This window comes from Anneissia japonica, unplaced genomic scaffold (genome assembly GCF_011630105.1).
Source record: "Anneissia japonica isolate Jap-2015-1 unplaced genomic scaffold, ASM1163010v1 scaffold288292_len1863012_cov191, whole genome shotgun sequence".
In the NCBI taxonomy this organism is placed as follows: domain Eukaryota; kingdom Metazoa; phylum Echinodermata; class Crinoidea; order Comatulida; family Comatulidae; genus Anneissia; species Anneissia japonica.
The window spans coordinates 140610-160054 of record NW_022688773.1 but is presented as its reverse complement, the minus strand read 5'-3'; the positions used below and the strand labels follow the sequence as shown (position 1 = coordinate 160054).

The following is a 19445-nucleotide window of genomic DNA, read 5'->3' as shown; positions in this document are numbered from 1 at the left end:
ATGGTAATGGTATGGTATATACATTGAATGACCTTAAATGACCTTTTATGACATTAACGACCATCTGACCATGTCACAAGTGTTATAAATCCTTGACCATGAAATATAATTTTAGATATCATAGGCCTAATTCTCATTAAAATGGTTTAAAAACCCATATATTGATAAATATAGGATTTGCGTGGCAGCAATTTTGAAATTCAAGATGGCCGCCAGAATGACCTCAAATGAAATATTGTAGTTCATTGTAAAGATTTTGAATTCTGAGAGTCTGGGTATGGTTCTAATGTAAAAATATTTTTAAGATACCATACAATATTTGACCTTGAATGACCTTAAATGACCTTAAATGACCTATTTGTGGCAATCTGACCAGGTCAAAAATGGTATGATTGTATTCCTTGACCATATATAAAAATAGTTTCAGACATTAGAATTATAATTCCAAGTGGTTTAGAAGCGGAGATATAGATAAACATAGGTTTTATTAGGTGGCCATTTTGAAATCCAAGATGGCCGCCATAATGACCTCGGATAAGGTGGTTCCTACCAAAAATTGAATGCTATGACCATAAGGAGCATGTAAAAAAAAATTGGTGGTTTTGTCCGGAACGTCCACATCCATCTGCTAAGCTGCCGGACTATTATATCTCTATGCCTGAACCACACTGAACAGCCTTTAACTATGAGGCGCCAATTTTGCATTTAACAAAGACAATTATTTGTTTACTGTCAGATTTTTATGTTTTTGTTAAAACTAAAAGCATTGTGAATACAATACACAGATCAGGGTTTCGGCAATTCAGAAAAAAAAAAAAACACAGGTAAAAGCAAAATATAAAGCCACATTGAGAAACACACTAACAGTAACACTGAAATGGAATCACAGTAAAAATCTACAGATGTCAGTGAAAATCCTTACACAGAGTTAGTCTAAAACTGGAAAAGGCATTTCAGATTGTATCGCTATTTACAATTGGCATTAAGCGGAGTTCCGTCCTAAATTGTGGTATATTAAAATCTGCAGTTTAACTGAAACGATACTTGGTGCAACGTGTCTCAACAACAATTGAAAAAAAAACAAGAAAAAAAAACGGCAATATGTGAAGTATTAAAATGCACTTTAAGAACAGCTTGTATTTTGCTTTCAGAGATAGTCCAAGCACCGCTTAAATGCAAATAATTGAGAAGAACATTATTTTGCTAATGATGTCCTAATCAAACATAATTGCATTGTATGCTTTAAAATATCATTGACTTAGTAAATAAAATTAATGCTGTAAATAAATTTGATTATCATAAGTTTAAAGCAAAGATTAATTCTTCTGATTTATCAATTTGTAACTGTCTTTTACTGGAGCTGATTAACCTTATGTGATGTTCCAAATAAACATGCAGATAATTTATACTGTATTTATTAGTTCTATTTTGAAGCACACATTTCATATGGCAAAGTTTTTTACTGTGGTGTACAAGTACAGTGCAATTGAAATTCATTTATTTAAAAAACTTCAAACTAGCAGTTGTTTACATTGGAGTAGGGCAAGAAAAAAAAAAGAATAACAATCTAAAGTTCAGTCATATTTTTCAATTGTTAACGTTCATTCTTACAGTTTCAATTACTAGTCAGCAGATCAGCAGTGTGGCGGCTCTAGGATATATTTTCTGGGGGGCTAAGTAGTCCGACAGGGGGACTTGAACTTGTAGGCTCGAGCTGGAGGAAGGGGTTGGGAGGGGGTACCCCTCCCAAACGAGAGGAGAATATCAACCTCTGGATGGCCTAAAATGGCACTCTCAGACTGTGACAGACATGTGTTGGCTTGGTGTGGCCGGCCTATGTTTTATGGTCTGACTGCCCGATGAGCTCTGTCCGGCGGGGGGGCTTGACCTGTCCAGTGGGGGCTTAAGCCCCGCTGGCGCCGCCACTTATTATCAGCACATACTAAAATGTCAAAAAAATCCTGACCATTTGTATAAATTGTCAATGGTGAGAATATCAGTATAGATTATTAAACATTCATATTTATAATTACTGTATAGTAACTGTCACTTACAGTATTAAGTTTTTTTTTTAAATTTGGCAGTGGCTGTTACATCATGAGTCATGAAAAAAATTCTATTCTGATTGGATACTTTGTATGTATGGCTGTGTTAACATCCAATTAGGAATCTGTTTAATACTGACGTAACAATATCCACTGCCTTTTGTTTTGTAGTCTTTGTGCTTCTGCTTTGGAGATCCCTCAAAAGCTCATGTTTTTAAAGTTTCTTTAAAAATTTGTATATTATGCTACTCATTTTTATCCTTTTAACAGATGGGGCTGTACTTTTGTTTGACAATGCTGATCGTCCGCTAAGAACCCCGAAAGAAGGCGTAAACGATGACGTGTACAACAACTTTGTTGAACTAATTGAAAGAATCATTCAATGCGGCAACGACAATTTGAAGGTATTAATCACAACCAGAATGGGATTGCCTCTTAAACTATGCACCCGCTATAAGAATTGTGTCAAGCCAATTTCAATTAAGGCCGATGAGCTGGAATATGAGGACGCAAGAGATATTCTTAATTACTATGCCGGCAGGACCATAATTTCTGATGAAGAGGCAGAGCAACTGGTACACCTATGCGGAAAGTGCCCTCTGGCTTTGAAAGTCACTGGTAGTCGCCTGCAGGACCACACTATAACTCCTAAAAAATTGATCGAGTATTTAATGCACAAATCTGACGAAGTCACCAAGCTTGAATTTTATGGTGAAATAAACCTGGAATCATGTTTGAAAAACACATTCTACAGTCTGCCCGACAAGCAGAGGTTTCGTATTATTCGTCTGTCCACTATTCCTGGTACATTCACCAGTCGTGCAGCTCTTGCAGTTTTTGGAATGAAACGAAATGATCAGGTTGAAGTTAACCTTCAGCTTCAAGACTTAAAATACAGGAATCTGATTGAGACGTCGATAGATGACAATGAAGACTTCAACAAATCAGACGTACGCTATGGAATGCATCTTCTGTTGCGACAGTTCTTGCAAAAGATAGCCGAAATTGACGCATCTATCACAATGCATTACAAGCTAGGAGAAGAGGAGTTTGTTGGTTATTATTTAAGGAAGTTGAAAACAATTGGAACAGTTAGTGAGAAGAAGTACAAGAAAGCTATAAAAAGAAAAAATGATGATGCTGCCAACTTTCAAGAGCTTCTTAGGCTGCTACCAAAGCAGAAGAGACACATTGAAATTGATGAGTGGCGATTGATATCTAGTACAATTGAACTATTTTATTCTACAAAAGAAAGGCTGAAGTTTTTCAAAGCCCAGCGACAGCTTGCACAGCAGAACCAAAGCACACTTGAGTTTGTTGAAATGTCAGCATATGAGGGGTTACAGATGTCCAGAATAAATTATCGCTATGAAGAAATTCTACCACTTCTTGAAGATGCTGAACAAACACTGCTAAAAGCTACTAACACGCAAGAGGTACAACCTGATAAAAGATCCTTAACTGGCAGTTTGTTATCTATCTTGAAAACTGAAAAATATTTTGCCGAAAAGCACATTCAAAACTTAAATGCTGCCGAGAAAGAAAAACTGATTATTCTTTATCAACTGTGGGGTAATGTTTGTACAACATGTGTTCGTGATTTAGACCAGGCTATTGAGCGGATGCAAATTGCGTGTGCTCTTGTGGAAGAACTAAATTTAAAGAACACAAACATCGCTCGATTCTATAGCACAATGGCAGATGTAATATTGAACAAATCTAGGCTTCAGAGTAGCAATGCTGTCTGTGCGAGGAGTAAAATAAAAGAAGCAATGGGATTTTACCAGAAGGCCTACAAACTGAGAAGGGACCTAACTGGATCAGAAAACCACCCAGATATCCCAGTGTACCTAGCAAACATAGGTTCTTGTCATTATCAGTTACAAGATATTGACAAAGCTATAAAAGTTTACAGGCAGTCTTTAGAGGTGGAAGATAATATGCTGATTGACAACGAGGAAGGGTATCTGAAGACTCTCAGAAACCTTGCACTTGCATACAGAGATGTGGACAGGTAAGAGTGTTACGATTTAATGATTGAAACTGGAAATCTCCTGAGTAAATACTAATTTGAAACCCAAATTTTTATTAACGATCTGCTTCCATTTTCATCAAAAAACATTGTCTTTTTGCTTTAGTCATGTAGAGTAGTTTTAGGTTTTCCTTACAGCCTTCTGGCTATTCTCTGTATTTTGCTTTGTATTCTTCCCTGAAAATGACAAAAAAATCATAAAATATAATTTTGAAATTAATTTGCTCATTTTGCAGGTACAAGTTATTTAACTTGATCCTGCATACTGAGACCTTTATACTGGAAAATAAAAAAATACTTCCAGTGCGGCGCTTATTAAAAAATATTGGCGTGGAGCTTTCTATGCCCGTTTGCATGTTACCTATTTTGCGTATTTCCGCAGTTCAGTAGGCCTTGCAATCAAGTGGTATGACACCACCATGACAGTGGGAGATTGCAGGTTCAATTGCCATCTGGGGCACTCTTTTAAACAACTGAAAGGACCTTCATCATTGATAGACTATACTTTTTACAACCTTCAATAAATATTGTACATCATTTTTCCTTTATTTGAGCACTTTGTATTTAATAATTACACACACTATTTTCTTTTTAAGATATGATGATGCCATCGACTTTGGAGAAAGATGTCTTAAAAGACGAGTTGATTTGTTAGGCATCCACTCTGACACAGCACGCACATACTATCTTCTGGGGTTGTTCTACCTGGAGCGGAATAAAGACCGAGGTGATCTAGAGCAAGCTGAGAAAAACTTTGAAGAGGCGTTGAAAGTTGAGGAGAAATTGTGGATGGAGCAAGGCAAGCCTCATTCTGTAGACTGGGAGAATCTCAAACGAAGAATACAAATTGTCCTTGCAAAGACTGGCCAGAAAAAGAAATACCCAGCTTATAAAGCACGCTTTGAGGTAAATGCTGATGTGCTGATTTATGACTATTATAATTTCAGTAAAACCACTGGTAATACTGTTGCTAAGTAAAATACATACTGTAGTAAGTAATAATGATATATAATTACAGTTGCATCATTATTGATAATTCTTATGATATGATTATTATATTTTGGCCTATTAATTATTACAGTTATGTTATTTATTGTGAATTATTATTTTTTTTACAAGAGCTAGTTAAGTTATTCTTACAATTGCTAATTATAATATGTAGGCATATAAATGATAGTAATATACAGTATGATGATATTCATTGGGGGATCCAGGAATTAGAAGGGGCCAAGAGGAGGACTTTCATAGATAGAGGGTCAATGCCATCTCAGCCCCACCATTGTTGGGGCTGAGGTAAGAACATTTATGATTATATTATCTCTAAATGGCCTGAAATGGCACTCTTGCACTTAAATTTAAATATATAGTTTTTTTTTACTTTTTCCACTTATTTTATAACTTTTAAAATTTAGGGGCCTGGTGTGGCTAGGCCCTCCTTGATCCTCCACTGATATTATATACAAATAATTATGATAAAAACTAGAAATTTTTTTTTTAACACTCTGCTAGATTATTTTATATTTTTTATAAGGTATTCTATAATTCCTTCTGACCAAAACTGGTAACTGGTGATCCATCAGCCTGTTTTTTTCTTTAGTCAAAATCAATATTTTTGGTAAATTTTTGGGGCAGCCTACTGTACAAAGCAGTTGACCCACACTTTAAAAGTGTTGAGTGGGTGTTGTGTGGGCCTATGCCAACCGTCCACCCTGAGATACTGCCTGTGAATATGACTATAATATTAATAATATTTAAGTAGAAGTAGATATTAATAAATATGCATGTGTCACATTATTTTTAAAATATTTTATTTTAGGAGGCAGAAAAGAAATCATCACAGAAACTATTAGAGAAAATGTTAACAGATTCCATATCTCATTCAGGTAATATAAGACCTCGTTTTGTGGCTACAGTAAAACTACAGACCTGTATTCAATCATTATCCATTAAAAATGATCTGGTGCAGTACTAAACTTTATATTCTGGCAGAAAGAAATTTCAAATAACCCAGAAATATCTGATAAACATTTTATAATTGCTACATTTCTACAGTGATTTAGTTCATTTCGGTTGGAACATTAAATTGAATATATATAAAAGAAATGAAGTTAAAAAATAAAAGGACCAGTACAGCAAGATCATCACCTTAAAATTCAACCCTGTAGTAGCTTTATAGGCAGGAATTTCACTCTAACGATACAATGAATTTTTTCAAGTTTGCTTTTATTCCTGTGTGGTATGATGTTCAGAAATAGCCAATTTCATGAATATTTTTTAGATTCGGAGGAGACTGATCAATCAACTTCGAGGAAGCGACGCGATAGTTCATCTAGCTCCGAAAATGATGGCAGCGAGTCCATGGTCTCCCAGGACAGTGGCATTTCAAGCATGACAAGTGTTGAAAGAAAAGGTAAGTAAATACTTGAACCGTTTATGTTCGGCATGGCAGTTGGATTGATCAGTTCTGGATGATAATTATAATTTTTTTTTTTTAAATAATTATTGTTGATGGATACTTACAGTGGTCACAAGGATGGTGAGGGTGTTTGAAAAAGCACATTTCAATCTATCTTTAATATACAGTAGAACCCCCCTCCTTTGGGACACCCTATTCAGGGCACACCTCTATTAAGGGGACACTTTTCTGTGAAACGAGGGGAAATATATCTTAACACTACGGCCAACACCAATTATGGGGACAGGGACACTTTCTGAGTGTGCCAAAAGGTCAAATAACCCCTATTAAGGGGACACTTTCACATTTTTGGTTAGTGTAGTAAAGGTGGATGTGATGTATCTTTAATTATTTTATCCAGCTTTACATTCTCTTGTTATAGGGCATCAGGACTATCTGTCGTCTTACCTATTATTTTACTAGTAAAGTTTATTACATTTCTGAGTATATTTTTGTTATATTCTGTCAAATATAAAAAACAAAAATACCAAAATTAGTAGAGTGATCAGTATTTAAACCAACACTGGAATTTAAAAGCCAAGGGTCAAAACTGTTCCCCATGCATAATTCTTTGTGATGTTTGTTATAACCAATTAGATGGATCTATGTATGCATATATATAATACATATGATAATAATAGAAATAACATAGTTGTTAAAAGCAAAATTTCCATTTAATGACATATAACTGAAAATTATTAAAACATTAGAGTTTTTTTCCTATGAATAAAGTGCTTTCTTTTCTATCCTCAGGCAACCAACGAAAGAAATACAAAGCAAGACCAGAGAACTTGCTATAAAAATCCAAACAGATAACGAGAAAGCTATAGAAGCAGAGAACTTGCAATAAAAATCCAAACAGATAACGAGAAAGCTATAGAAGCAGAGAACTTGCAATAAAAATCCAAACAGATAACGAGAAAGCTATAGAAGCAGATAATCATCATCACTCTTAAGAATTGTACATTAATACAACTTGGAAAGTTCATTTTTGAAAATGATAAATTGTTCACCTTTACTTGAATTTATCCTTACCAGTTATATACGTATTTTTTTATCGGTTAGGAATGGAAAGTAATTATAACATATTTAAATGTTTAGAGATGCCCAGAATTATGCCTTCCTAGATTTCAGGAAGTATTAAGCTGGCAGAAAGAAGGAACACAAAGGAGCTTATGGAACGTCTAGGTCTAAGTGAAACAATTGTGGAGGTTGTTATGAGGAGTAGCTTGAGATGGATGGGTCATGTGCTAAGAAAAGACGAAGGTGATCCAGTAAAGGGAGCCTGGCATCTAGAAGTTGAAGGTAGAAGAGTAAGGGGGCAGCCAAAGGTGACGTGGAAAGATATGGTGAAGAAAGAAAGTGCAAAAATTGGTTTGGAGGAGTATGATGCACAAGACAGGAAGAAGTGGAGAGATGGTGTAGCTGCATGGAACGAGTGACAGTCAGTAACCCCTTGGAAGAGGGAAGAAAACTGACTTAAATAATTGATGATGATGATGATTTAGCAAAAGGACATGGTTTTTTTTTTTGGTTTTTTTTCAAGCACTTTTAACACAGTTTTGCATCATAATTTAATTAAAAAATTGATAACTTTTAATGTTTCACCAAGGTTGAATTTTTAAACTACCATTTTTTAAAGATTGATATTCTGCAGAGTGAGTGTGTTATAATGTGAATACTGCACTAGAAATTAATTAAGTATAGGCATTCCTCAAAGTTGAGTTTTATCTCCAATACTTTTATCCATTGTGATTTTAATGTTTTGTAGCAAGTGCAATGTTATTATTATTATTATTATTATTGTTATTATTATTAATAAGTATGCAGATGACACTATGATCGGTGGCTTTAGGACAATAATTAATACTGATACGCTTAACATCAGTAGCTAATATAATCACTGGCACGTTTAAATGGAATGTAAACTCACAAGTAGGCCTAATACCAAGTAAAGCAGTCAAATGGAACGCACTTTTTAAGGACACAGAATCGGATGAAATAATTTTTTTATCGACAAATTTTAAATGATGATTATTATTATTATTATTAAGTATGCAGATGACACTATGATCAGTAGCTTTAGGACAATAATTACTACTGACACGCTTAACATCAGTAGCTGATATAATCACTGGCATGTTAAAATGGAATGTAAACTCACAAGTAGGCATAATACCAAGTAAAGCAGTCAAACGGAACGCACTTTTTAAAGAAACTGAATCAGATGAAATAATTTTGTTATCGACAATTTTTAAATGTCCTTTCTTTAATCAAGGGTGGTGCCAATGGGGACTGGGTGACAGAGAATTCATGGGAGATAATACGTATTTGTGTATTAAAATATACAGATTTTTTACATATACTCTAGAATCAATTAAACTAGCCTTTTGAAACTCATAAATATTTATAGTTTCTGGAGGTCTTATTGCCGGACCATTTCCAAGAGATTTTGTATTTCGCCCATACACACCCTCTTGCACTCTTGTCATCGTCATTCAAATTCCTTTATACCTAATTCCATCCACATATTTTACTCAAATTTAAAATGGTAGGTGATAAAAACAGTCTGAATATAGTTAAGTCGTTTTCCTTAAATGTTTTAACCTCTATACTTTTAACTATCTTTTGGTGTCAGTTTGTCAGTGTTTTTAACTAGATACAGTTTTTTTTTTTTTTAATATGCTGTAAATTTGCCATGTATGCCAAAAATTTTGTTGGATTTTTGAAGACTATAAATTGTCTTGTATCTCAGGAGCGGATCCAAAGGGGGCAGTGGGCAGTTGCCACATTTAAAAATTTCAGTGCATAAAATTGCCATGTATTGAAATAAGAAAAAATAGAATACAAAACAAATTTTTTCAATAGAGCCTCAGGCCCCTCTGTTATGCCAATCCTGTTAGCGCTCCCCGCTTTTCTCTAATAATTTCATTCCCCCATTTGAAAAATTCTGGATCTGCCCCTGTACCTTTTATAATATCTTAAATATTATTGCAATTGGTGTCATTTTAGTTGCGTTGTTATTCCTGTTATAATTACATTATTAACGATAATTTTTTTTATTATTGTTATTAATATTATTACCATTATTACTATGTTTTACTATTATTACCAATTTTACAGTTTACAAATCATATTTTTTGGTTATGTATAATATATATTGGTTATGTGTAATTATTTTGGTATATTGTTTGGTTGGTAATTAATTATTGTTGCTGTATAGTCTTAAATAAATAATTATCTTTTGCTTGTATACATGTCTGTTTTGTACTTAATTTTATTATTATTTTCTGACATACCTTCACAAAGTGTGTCTCTTCTGCACTTTTATAAAATCAATACAAATCCAGAGTGAATACAGTAGGCTTATATGATTTCTATATAAACCAAATCGTTAATAACTATTTCTCCATTACTGTTTGATTGTCCGTTAAGCAAGGTTTCCATAAAATCGCTACTCCCTATCGCCAAAAGCTTCAAATTTTTAATTGTAAGTTAATTACTTACTTAAATTATAGGCAAATCAAATGTATAACTGGATTTTCAAATTGATTTTTATCCTATGACAAACAATTGCCCAACGTATTAACAATGCAATCAGTAGGGTAAGGTTCTAAGGCGCCCTGTTTCCAGAGTTATACAATTTTTTTTTCTCTTTTCATTTTCATTATTTATATTGTGTCTGTATTTTGACCATACCTTTTTGTTGGGAGATCAAATAAAGCGAATTGATATAAATTGGCCGACCAGACTAAGCTGTATACAGTTAACAATACATTTTTACTGAAGTATTCTTAGGCCTACACATCCATATGAAATCCATCCCGGAGTCTATTCTTCGACGCCCGAAAATAAATAATCACTTTAATGTGATTATTTATTAAAGTGAATTATTGTACAGTGTATTAAATCCATAGTCCTGTCTAGATTTCAGGCAGAAGTATTTATTTCTAACAGATAACAGACAGTGGCGGCGCCAGCGGGGTGACAGGGGAGCTAAAGCCCCCACCGGATAGGGCAATCAAGTCCCCCGCCGGACAGAGCTCGTCGGGCAGTCAGACCATAAAACATATAAAAATAGTCCCACACCAAGTCAACACATGTCTGTCAGTCTGAGAGTGCCATTTTCGGCCATCTATAGGTTGATATTCTTTAAAAAAATCTCATTTGGGAAGGGAACCCCCTTCTCCCAGCTCGAGCCTACGAGCTCAAGTCCCCCTGTCGGACAACTTAGCGGGCCTCCCCCCACCTCCTTCAGAAAATATATCCTATAGAGCCGCCACTGATAACAGATACAGATATTACTTGACTGTCATGATTGAATTTTTTTATTAAATTACTGTAATCTATTGAGGACTATTTTGCTCCCACAAAACACTCTTCCAATTTAGCTTTCTGGGACTTAAATGATTACTTATAGAAGTAAGAAGTGCCGGTACATAGAAACTTTGATCGTTTAAAAAGAAAGAAACATATATAGGCCTAGGCCTATATTTAGCGTTTGGTTGATAAAATTATCATCGCCGACATGTTAAGATACTTGTTTTCTTTTTATTAACAAAGCGGACCAAATAGATCGCTGACATGACCGATTTGGGTCGCAGGTTTGAAAGAGAGTGAAGCGAATGTTTATGAGGGACCCCCCATAATTTTATTTTGTTTGAAGAGTTTGACCTTACAGGACATCTTACACTTACCGGTACTCAATCATAGACCCAGGGGCGGAGGTTGGGGGAGGACCCCCGCCGGGGACCTCTGGGGCCCCTGCTTGGACCCCCCTGTCAGGGAATTTCCAAGTTCGTCAGGGAAAAATCAAACCTCGGGCACCGAAATTATCCGTGTTTTAAAAAAATCCATAATTAACACATTTTATTATCTTGTAATAAAAAAAAATTCCCGACAGATTTATTTTTTTTTCTCGACGGGAGAGTGTAGCCTTCCCCCGACGGGGGAGGGGGCGTGGACCCCCTTGTCGGGGAGCTTAAAGTGGACCCTTCGTCGGGGAATTCCTGGCGCCGCCCTTAAAAAAAGAGATAATAATGGGCCTTCCTGTACCTGGAATAGGCCTAGAAAATCATCACACAGGTTAAGAATGCTTTATGTGGACACATATATATTATTATATTATTTATTTGGAATGACCAAATCACAATTCGTTTTTAAAATAATGTGAATAAGACAGTGTATTGCAAAAATGATAGAAATATAAATTGTTCAAAATTTCTTATCAATTGCCTTAATAACTAAATGAAATGAGATGCTTATTATTCCTCCATGAATAAAGTACAAGAAATACGAACACATTACTCCATATACCGTAACGCAATATGAATAACAAAGACTCGTTTATATTATTTGAAAGATATTTAGGAATAGGCCTACATAAAAAATGGTAGGCATAATTAAATAAAACATGTGTTATGAATACACACTATAGCATTACTCCATGAATAAATGAAGTGCAGGAAACACGATCACATAATGCAATATGAATAACAATAACCTATTACGAGTTGACGGATATTGTGAAATACATAATGATGAGGCCTAATAAATAAAATATAACATGTTATGCATACACATGGTAACAGTATACTTATTCCTCCACGAATAAATAAAGTACAAAAAACATAACACATTATAAATGCAATATAAATAACAATGTCTATGTGGCTAAACTGGCTATAAACCACTGGGGCCCGGTTCAAATCAAATCAAATCAAATCAAATTTATGTCACTTGCAACATGGATTACATACACAATTCAATCAAAGTCTGCCCTATATATATTAATACAATTTATGGAAGGTAAGTATTATACTGCACAAAACAAACTACACTGACTTAAATAAAATATAATTGAATTCGCAATATAAATTATGTTTTGCTTGTATACATGTCTGTTTTGTACTTAATTTTATTATTATTTTCTGACATACCTCACAAAGTGTGTCTCTTCTGCACTTTTATAAAATCAATACAAATCCAGAGTGAATACAGTAGGCTTATATGATTTCTATATAAACCAAATCGTTAATAACTTTGTACAGTATTTCTCCATTACTGTTTGATTGTCCGTTAAGCAAGGTTTCCATAAAATCGATACTCCCTATCGCCAAAAGCTTCAAATTTTTAATTGTAAGTTAATTACTTACTTAAATTATAGGCAAATCAAATATATAACTGGATTTTCAAATTGATTTTTCATCCTATGACAAACAATTGCCCAACGTATTAACAATGCAATCAGTAGGGTAAGGTTCTAAGGCGCCCTGGTTCCGGAGTTTTCATTTTCATTATTTATATTGGGTCTGTATTTTGACCATACCTTTTTGTTGGGAGATCAAATAAAGCGAATTGATATAAATTGGCCGACCAGACTAAGCTGTATACAGTTAACAATACATTTTTACTGAAGTATTCTTAGGCCTACACATCCACATGAAATCCATCTTCGACGCCCGAAAATAAATAATCACTTTAATGTGATTATTTATTAAAGTGAATTATTGTACAGTGGATTAAATCCATAGTACTATCTAGATTTCAGGCAGAAGTATTTATTTCTAATAGATAACAGATACAGATATTACTTGACTGTCATGTTTGAACTTTTTATTAAATTACTGTAATCTATTGAGGACTATTTTGCTCCCACAAAACACTCTTCCAGTTTAGCTTTCTGGGGCTTAAATGATTACTTGAAGTAAGAAGTGCCGGTACATAGAAACTTCGATCGTTTAAAAATAAAGAAACCTATATAGGCCTAGGCCAATATTTAGCGTTTGAATTGATAAAATTATCATCGCCGACGTGTTAAGACACTTGTTTTCTTGTTATTAACAAAGCGGACCAAATAGATCGCTGTCATGTCCGACTTGGGTCGCGGGTTTGAAAGAGAGTGAAGCGAATGTTTATGAGGAACCCCCCATAATTTCATTTTGTTTAAAGAGTTTGACCTTACAGGACATCTTATACTTACCGGTACTCAATCATAGGCACAGGGGCGGCGCTAGCGGGGGTCGGGGAGGACCCCATCGGGGACCTCTGGATCCTCCCTGTAGGGGAATTTCCACCAAGTTCGTCAGGGGAAAAAAACAAACTTCGGGCGCCGAAATTATCCGTTTTTAAAAAAAGAATCCATAATTAACACATCATTTTATTATCTTGTAAAAAAAAAAAAATCACCAACAGATTTAATTTTTTCCTCGACGGGAGAGGGTAGCCTTGACCCGAAGGGGGAGGGGCGTGGACCCCCTTGTCGGGGAGCTTAAAGTGGACCCCTCGTCGGGGAATTCCTGGCGCCGCCCTTAAAAATAGAGATAATAGTGGGCCTTCCTGTACCTGCAATAGGCCTAGAAAATCATCACACAGGTTAAGAATGCTTCATGTGGACACATATATATTATTATATTATTTATTTGGAATGACCAAATCACAATTCGTTTTTAAAATAATGTGAATAAGACAGTGTATTGCAAAAATGATAGAAATATAAATTGTTCAAAATTTCTTATCAATTGCCTTAATAACTAAACACGATCACATAATGCAATATGAATAACAATAACCTATTACGAGTTGACGGATATTGTGAAATAAATAATGATGAGGCCTAATAAATAAAATATAATATGTTATGCATACACATGGTAACAGTATACTTATTCCTCCACGAATAAATAAAGTACAAAAAACATAACACATTATAAATGCAATATAAATAACAATGTCTATGTGGCTAAACTGGCTATAAACCACTGGGGCCCGGTTCAAATCAAATCAAATCAAATCAAATTTATGTCACTTGCAACATGGATTACATACACAATTCAATCAAAGTCTGCCCTATATATATTAATACAATTTATGGAAGGTAAGCATTATACTGCACAAAACAAACTACACTGACTTAAATAAAATATAATTGAATTCGCAATATAAATTCACTTTATGTGAATGTCAGCTTTCATACTAATTAACAGTAAAGATAAAAAAAAATTATAAATAAATTGGCAACAAAATATCACTTTATACTGCATGTAATGTCAGCGTACGGTACGGTACTCTATAGGCCTATCAACATTAACAATAATAAATTAAATCAAAATTAATTATAGTCTATCATGGTAATTACTATAATAACCTATGAAATATATGCTTTAGGAGTAATTTTCAGTTAAAATATTAATTAAAATAATATTATCTAAAGGCAAAAGAGACAAGAATCGGAGTGATGAAGGGAAAGATAGCATAGACGTTTGGCCTGGTATATGGGATCCTTATTCAAAACAAGTAATACGGTACAAGATATCAAAGCTGGCTGCAAAACAATAGCGCAAGATTTGTTATAGGTGACTATGGCAGATTCATTAGTTTCGGTAATGACTGGAATCGAATCCATAAGGAACTTGCAGAGCAAAACACCAAGAAAAGTTCAAGATGGCTATAACTAATATCCTCTCCTTGCTTCGTCCACTTTAGGGCAGGGACGTATCTAAGAGTGGGTGTGGGGGGAGGGGTGGTTAGGGTTAGGGAGCCGTCGGCCTAGAAGCCGCGGCTCCCCCTCCTTCTACATAGGTTTGTGACCCGTGCTCTGATAGAAACCCACCATGAACTTCTGTCAATGAAAGTCACCCGCTAACCAGATAATAACCCAAAGGAATTCGTTAGATATTTTTCACTATACACGATAATGCAAAAATTAAAATTTTCGGGTTTTAACGGCTATCGCTTAAGGGGCGGATTTATCAAACATAAATTCGTATTAAATCCATAAATCCCAGGCCATGTCTTTTAAGGTACAGAAAAGTGATATTGTATGGTTCAGTTTGGTTTTTATCCTTTTGCAAGCGTTTATGAAGTTTTGTTTAATAATAATACTACTACAAGTAGGCCTAGTAATAATAACAATAATAATGATGATGATGAGGACGATGGTGATTATGATAATAAGTAATAAATATTAATAACATTAAAAATTGTGCTTAAGGCGAAAAATAAATTTGTCATTTGTTGATCATAATTATTATATTAGTTAAAGCTTAATATATAGTTAGGCCTATAAAGTTGACCTGGATATTAATTAGATCTCTGTGGCTGCCGAAAAAATTCCTGATAAAAGATAATGAGAAATTTGTTAGCATATAATGTTGATAAGATGATGATGATGAATTTTACTATTTAAAAGTTTCAATTTTCGGCCATCCTGAGAATACCTTTTTCCTCAAATTTTCTCACCTCAGCCCCAACCATGGTGGAGCTGAGGTCGTTGTGAAATCACGGCTTTGAATGCTTTGAAAAATATGTACAGTACATACATCAAAGACATGTTTTAAAGACAATGTTTTTAAGCTCTATTTTCTATGGTATATCACACATATTAATAAGATCATAAGGTTGCCAAAAATCCCTGATGAAAGCTCATGAGAAATTTGTTGGCGCTTTTTTTGACTATAGCCTATATAATGGTGATGTAATGATAAATTTTACTGAAAGTGTTATTTCTGGCCATAGAGGACGGTACTGTTTCCTCAAATGTTCGTACCCCACCATGTGGGCCTGAGGTGGGCGTAGACTCACGAAATGTCTCCATACCCTTACCTTCGTTGTAATCTGAATTTTCATGATTATGCTATTTTGGATAAAGACTGTTTTAAGCAGTGGCGGATTCAAGCTTCCCCCCCCCCCCCCCCCCCCACCACACCTCACTTAAACTGTTTTACTAGGGGAAAAAAAAGAAAGATATATTCAAATTTATGTCTGAGAGTGTAATTTCCGGCCATTTAGGGAGTTTTGATCAATTCCGACGAAATTAGAATTAAAAACACAAAAACGTTTTGCGCGCTTCGCTCGCATTTACTAGAGTTTTTTTAGGGATATCCTTTTAAGTTATTTAAATACATAATAGTCCCAAATTCAAGATAGAAAAATTTAAGATAGATCGTTTTAACCTATATAAAAGAATGGTTTCAATGTGTATTGATGGTGAAAGAATATGTTTGTAATAAATAAAACCATGATGAAAATGCTATTTAGTTTCAAACACACGTGTGTGGCCTATATTATAAATAAGATAAGCCCTATGTCGTATTGTTTTCTATATGGGGAGGGGGTGGGGTGGGTATAATAAATTACTAACCGGGAAAATTATTACCTTTGCCCTCCCCCTGACTAAGACCCCTGTTACGCGCCTGGAAAGTACAGTAAAGATTCAGAAAAAAAACCCCAAAAATAACATCCACTCCTGGATAGCCAGAATTCACTACAAATACAGTCTGTAAAAGCAACCATAGACTCAGATGAATTATCCTGGAATGACTCGTTTGCTACGAGAGAGTGACCAGCAATACGTTTTAGATATGGAAAATCGATACCAATGACCGTATTTTTAACAATCGCTTCAAATGCTTCATAGTAGGTAGGCCTATAGTAATGAATCCAGATCTGGATGGGTAGGCCTACTGCTCAACGTTCTCCTCCTTGGGGTCCAAGGGGCTAAGCCCGCTGGGAGGTATAGCGCGCCCTGAACGTTTAAGGACTGTTTTGAGAGATAAAGTGAAAATTGTAATAGACGCATCATAAATAATTTTAGTAAGCATAACAATAACTATAACAATAACTCAAATGTAACGGATCCAGTAATTCGAAAGAGAGGTGACCCAGAGAGGGACATTCACCGTCTAAGGGTCCACGTGAGGTAAGAAAATTTATGATTAGGGCACCTCTAGATGAATGTGCAATTTATAGAGGAACTTGGCCTACCGCAACAAGAAATGCGCGCGAAGCGACGAAATTTGAGGATTTTAGGCACTTTCAGAGGATGTAAAGGGCATTTATCAAGGGGTGGGGAAAGATTTTCCAAAGATGAATATTTTCTCCTTGTCCCCTGGTGTTTTTAATTCTAATTTCGTCGGAATTGATCCAAAATCCCTAAAATGTGCAATTTTTAGAGGAAATTGACCTACTCTGACAAGAAATGCGCGCAAAGAGAAAAAATAAAGACAAGACGGCCCGACACCGATCATATGTAAAAAGTAACATTAAAACTCAGAATAAAAGTGGTGTAAAATATGTGCTTTGGGGTTTTTTTGGAAGGTCCATCAAAGACAAAGTTTGGGTGCGGCTCGGTGTTAAATCGAAAATTCACTTTGGCCCTCCAACCGATTTTTATGCCCACCCCTGATCACATGATCTTGCAAAGCGACCGCAGGAAGTGTACTGCGTTCTTTTAGCAGGGCATATTCAGCATTGTGGGTATGCCCCTGATTGTATTTGCCGACACCTTTCCTTTATAATATTTCTGGTTTTTTGGGGGATTTTTTTTGTTTTTTTGTTTTTTTGTGGAACAATTGTCTATTTAATTGGAATTTCTGCTGTTGACTTTTCGGTTTTGATTAAACATAATTTAACTCTGCTTAAAAATGTACACAACCCGATCATTTTAAACTCAATATAACAAATGGAAGAGTGCTCGAATAAAACAAGAGGTTATTATAATTTCTCAGGCATATAGCCCTGCAACGACAATTTCATTCAAGGTCTAATGGGTATATGATATCGCCTTGATAGCGAGTTGCAAGTTTGAATCCTGCCAGAGACACGCTTTTTCATACGACTGAAATAAAATGAAGGTGTCGTTGAAGAGCTAGTATGAAGAGCTTTATACTATTATTACATGTTCCTAATTGAGTAATGTTATATAATACGGTATCTCTTTAACATTTGAATATTTATTATGATTTCCAAATGGTCAAATAACCCCTATTAAGGGGACACTTAATTTTTTTTTATCATTGTATCAACAACTGCAGCAGTCTGAAAGTAAGAAAAATTCATTCAACTTCATAATTTAACACCTCTTGACCAGACTTTTCTCCCCTGAATCATTAGAGTAAACATTGGAGGCCTACTGAATGTGTTACTTCATATACCAATCTTGTCAAATTTTACTCTTAACCATGGGGATTTCGTTTCCCTTTTTTTTCGTGTACTTTATATAGGATTAGAAATAGGCCTACATACCACAACATGCTCATTAATTCTGTCATTACTCTATTCATGCTACATTAATCCAATAAAAAGCTCAATATCTTAAATAAAAAAAAAGGAATATGGTCTTTAATATTGCATCATGAAATAATATTGGGAACATTTAATTTTTATTTATTATTTATATTATTTAGGCCTATACAGCGCCTTTTCTTTGTAGTTACAAAGCGCTTCTTTTTCTCTGGTCAGTGGGTCCTCATGTTTTAAGTGTTGCTGCTGGTAAACATCGCAGGCGAGTAGGCAACCCCACCAGGACCCACTCCTGTGTGGAGAGAAGCCATGCAGTGATGGTGATGAAATTGGGAGGCCATAACATGTATCATATACAGGCCTGTATGGTCGACCTACGAGCCCGACAAGACAGCTGATTACAGGAGAAGCAATGCCTTGCTCAAAGACACAAGCAAAATGTACAGTACAGTACAGTACAGTACAGGACTGAAACCCCGAAATCTAGGTTTATTTTTTTTTTAAATATATAAAACAATTGTTGTTTTCGTACATTTGTGCTGATTTGATAAGTGTATTATGTATCTGCATTGAAAATTGTTGCTATAAATTAATTTAAATTCTACTTAGCTGATTGTATGTCAATAAAAATAAACTTACAGAATTTATATCATTGTATGAAAACAAGCCAAAAATCCCTATTAAGGGGACAATTTTTCGTTTTTGATCAGTGTCCCCTGAATAGGGGTCTCCTATTCAGGGGACAATCCTAGGGACACTTTTTTGGTCCCGAAGGTGTTCCCTTAATAGGGTTCTCCGTATCGAGTTGACGTAGGCCTATATAACAAAACGTATAGCTTTCATTGTTGACGAATATCTTTCTCAACGTGTAGAGAACAACACGCTATATATA

General features: G+C 35.0%; 1 protein-coding gene across 1 annotated transcript in view; it reads left to right on the top strand.

Annotated features, from left to right (window-relative positions):
* The window catches only part of LOC117122941, a 10355-nt gene extending 2025 nt beyond the window's left edge, over positions 1–8330 (top strand). Inside the window, exons 2-7 of the mRNA XM_033268724.1 lie at positions 2316–4059; positions 4674–4983; positions 5894–5960; positions 6356–6487; positions 7286–7322; positions 7373–8330. Of these exons, the coding sequence (XP_033124615.1) occupies positions 2316–4059; positions 4674–4983; positions 5894–5960; positions 6356–6487; positions 7286–7322; positions 7373–7382 (2300 nt within the window). The 3' untranslated portion in view covers positions 7383–8330. The remainder of the gene's footprint in view (positions 1–2315; positions 4060–4673; positions 4984–5893; positions 5961–6355; positions 6488–7285; positions 7323–7372) is intronic.
* Positions 8331–19445: the final 11115 nt, after the last annotated feature.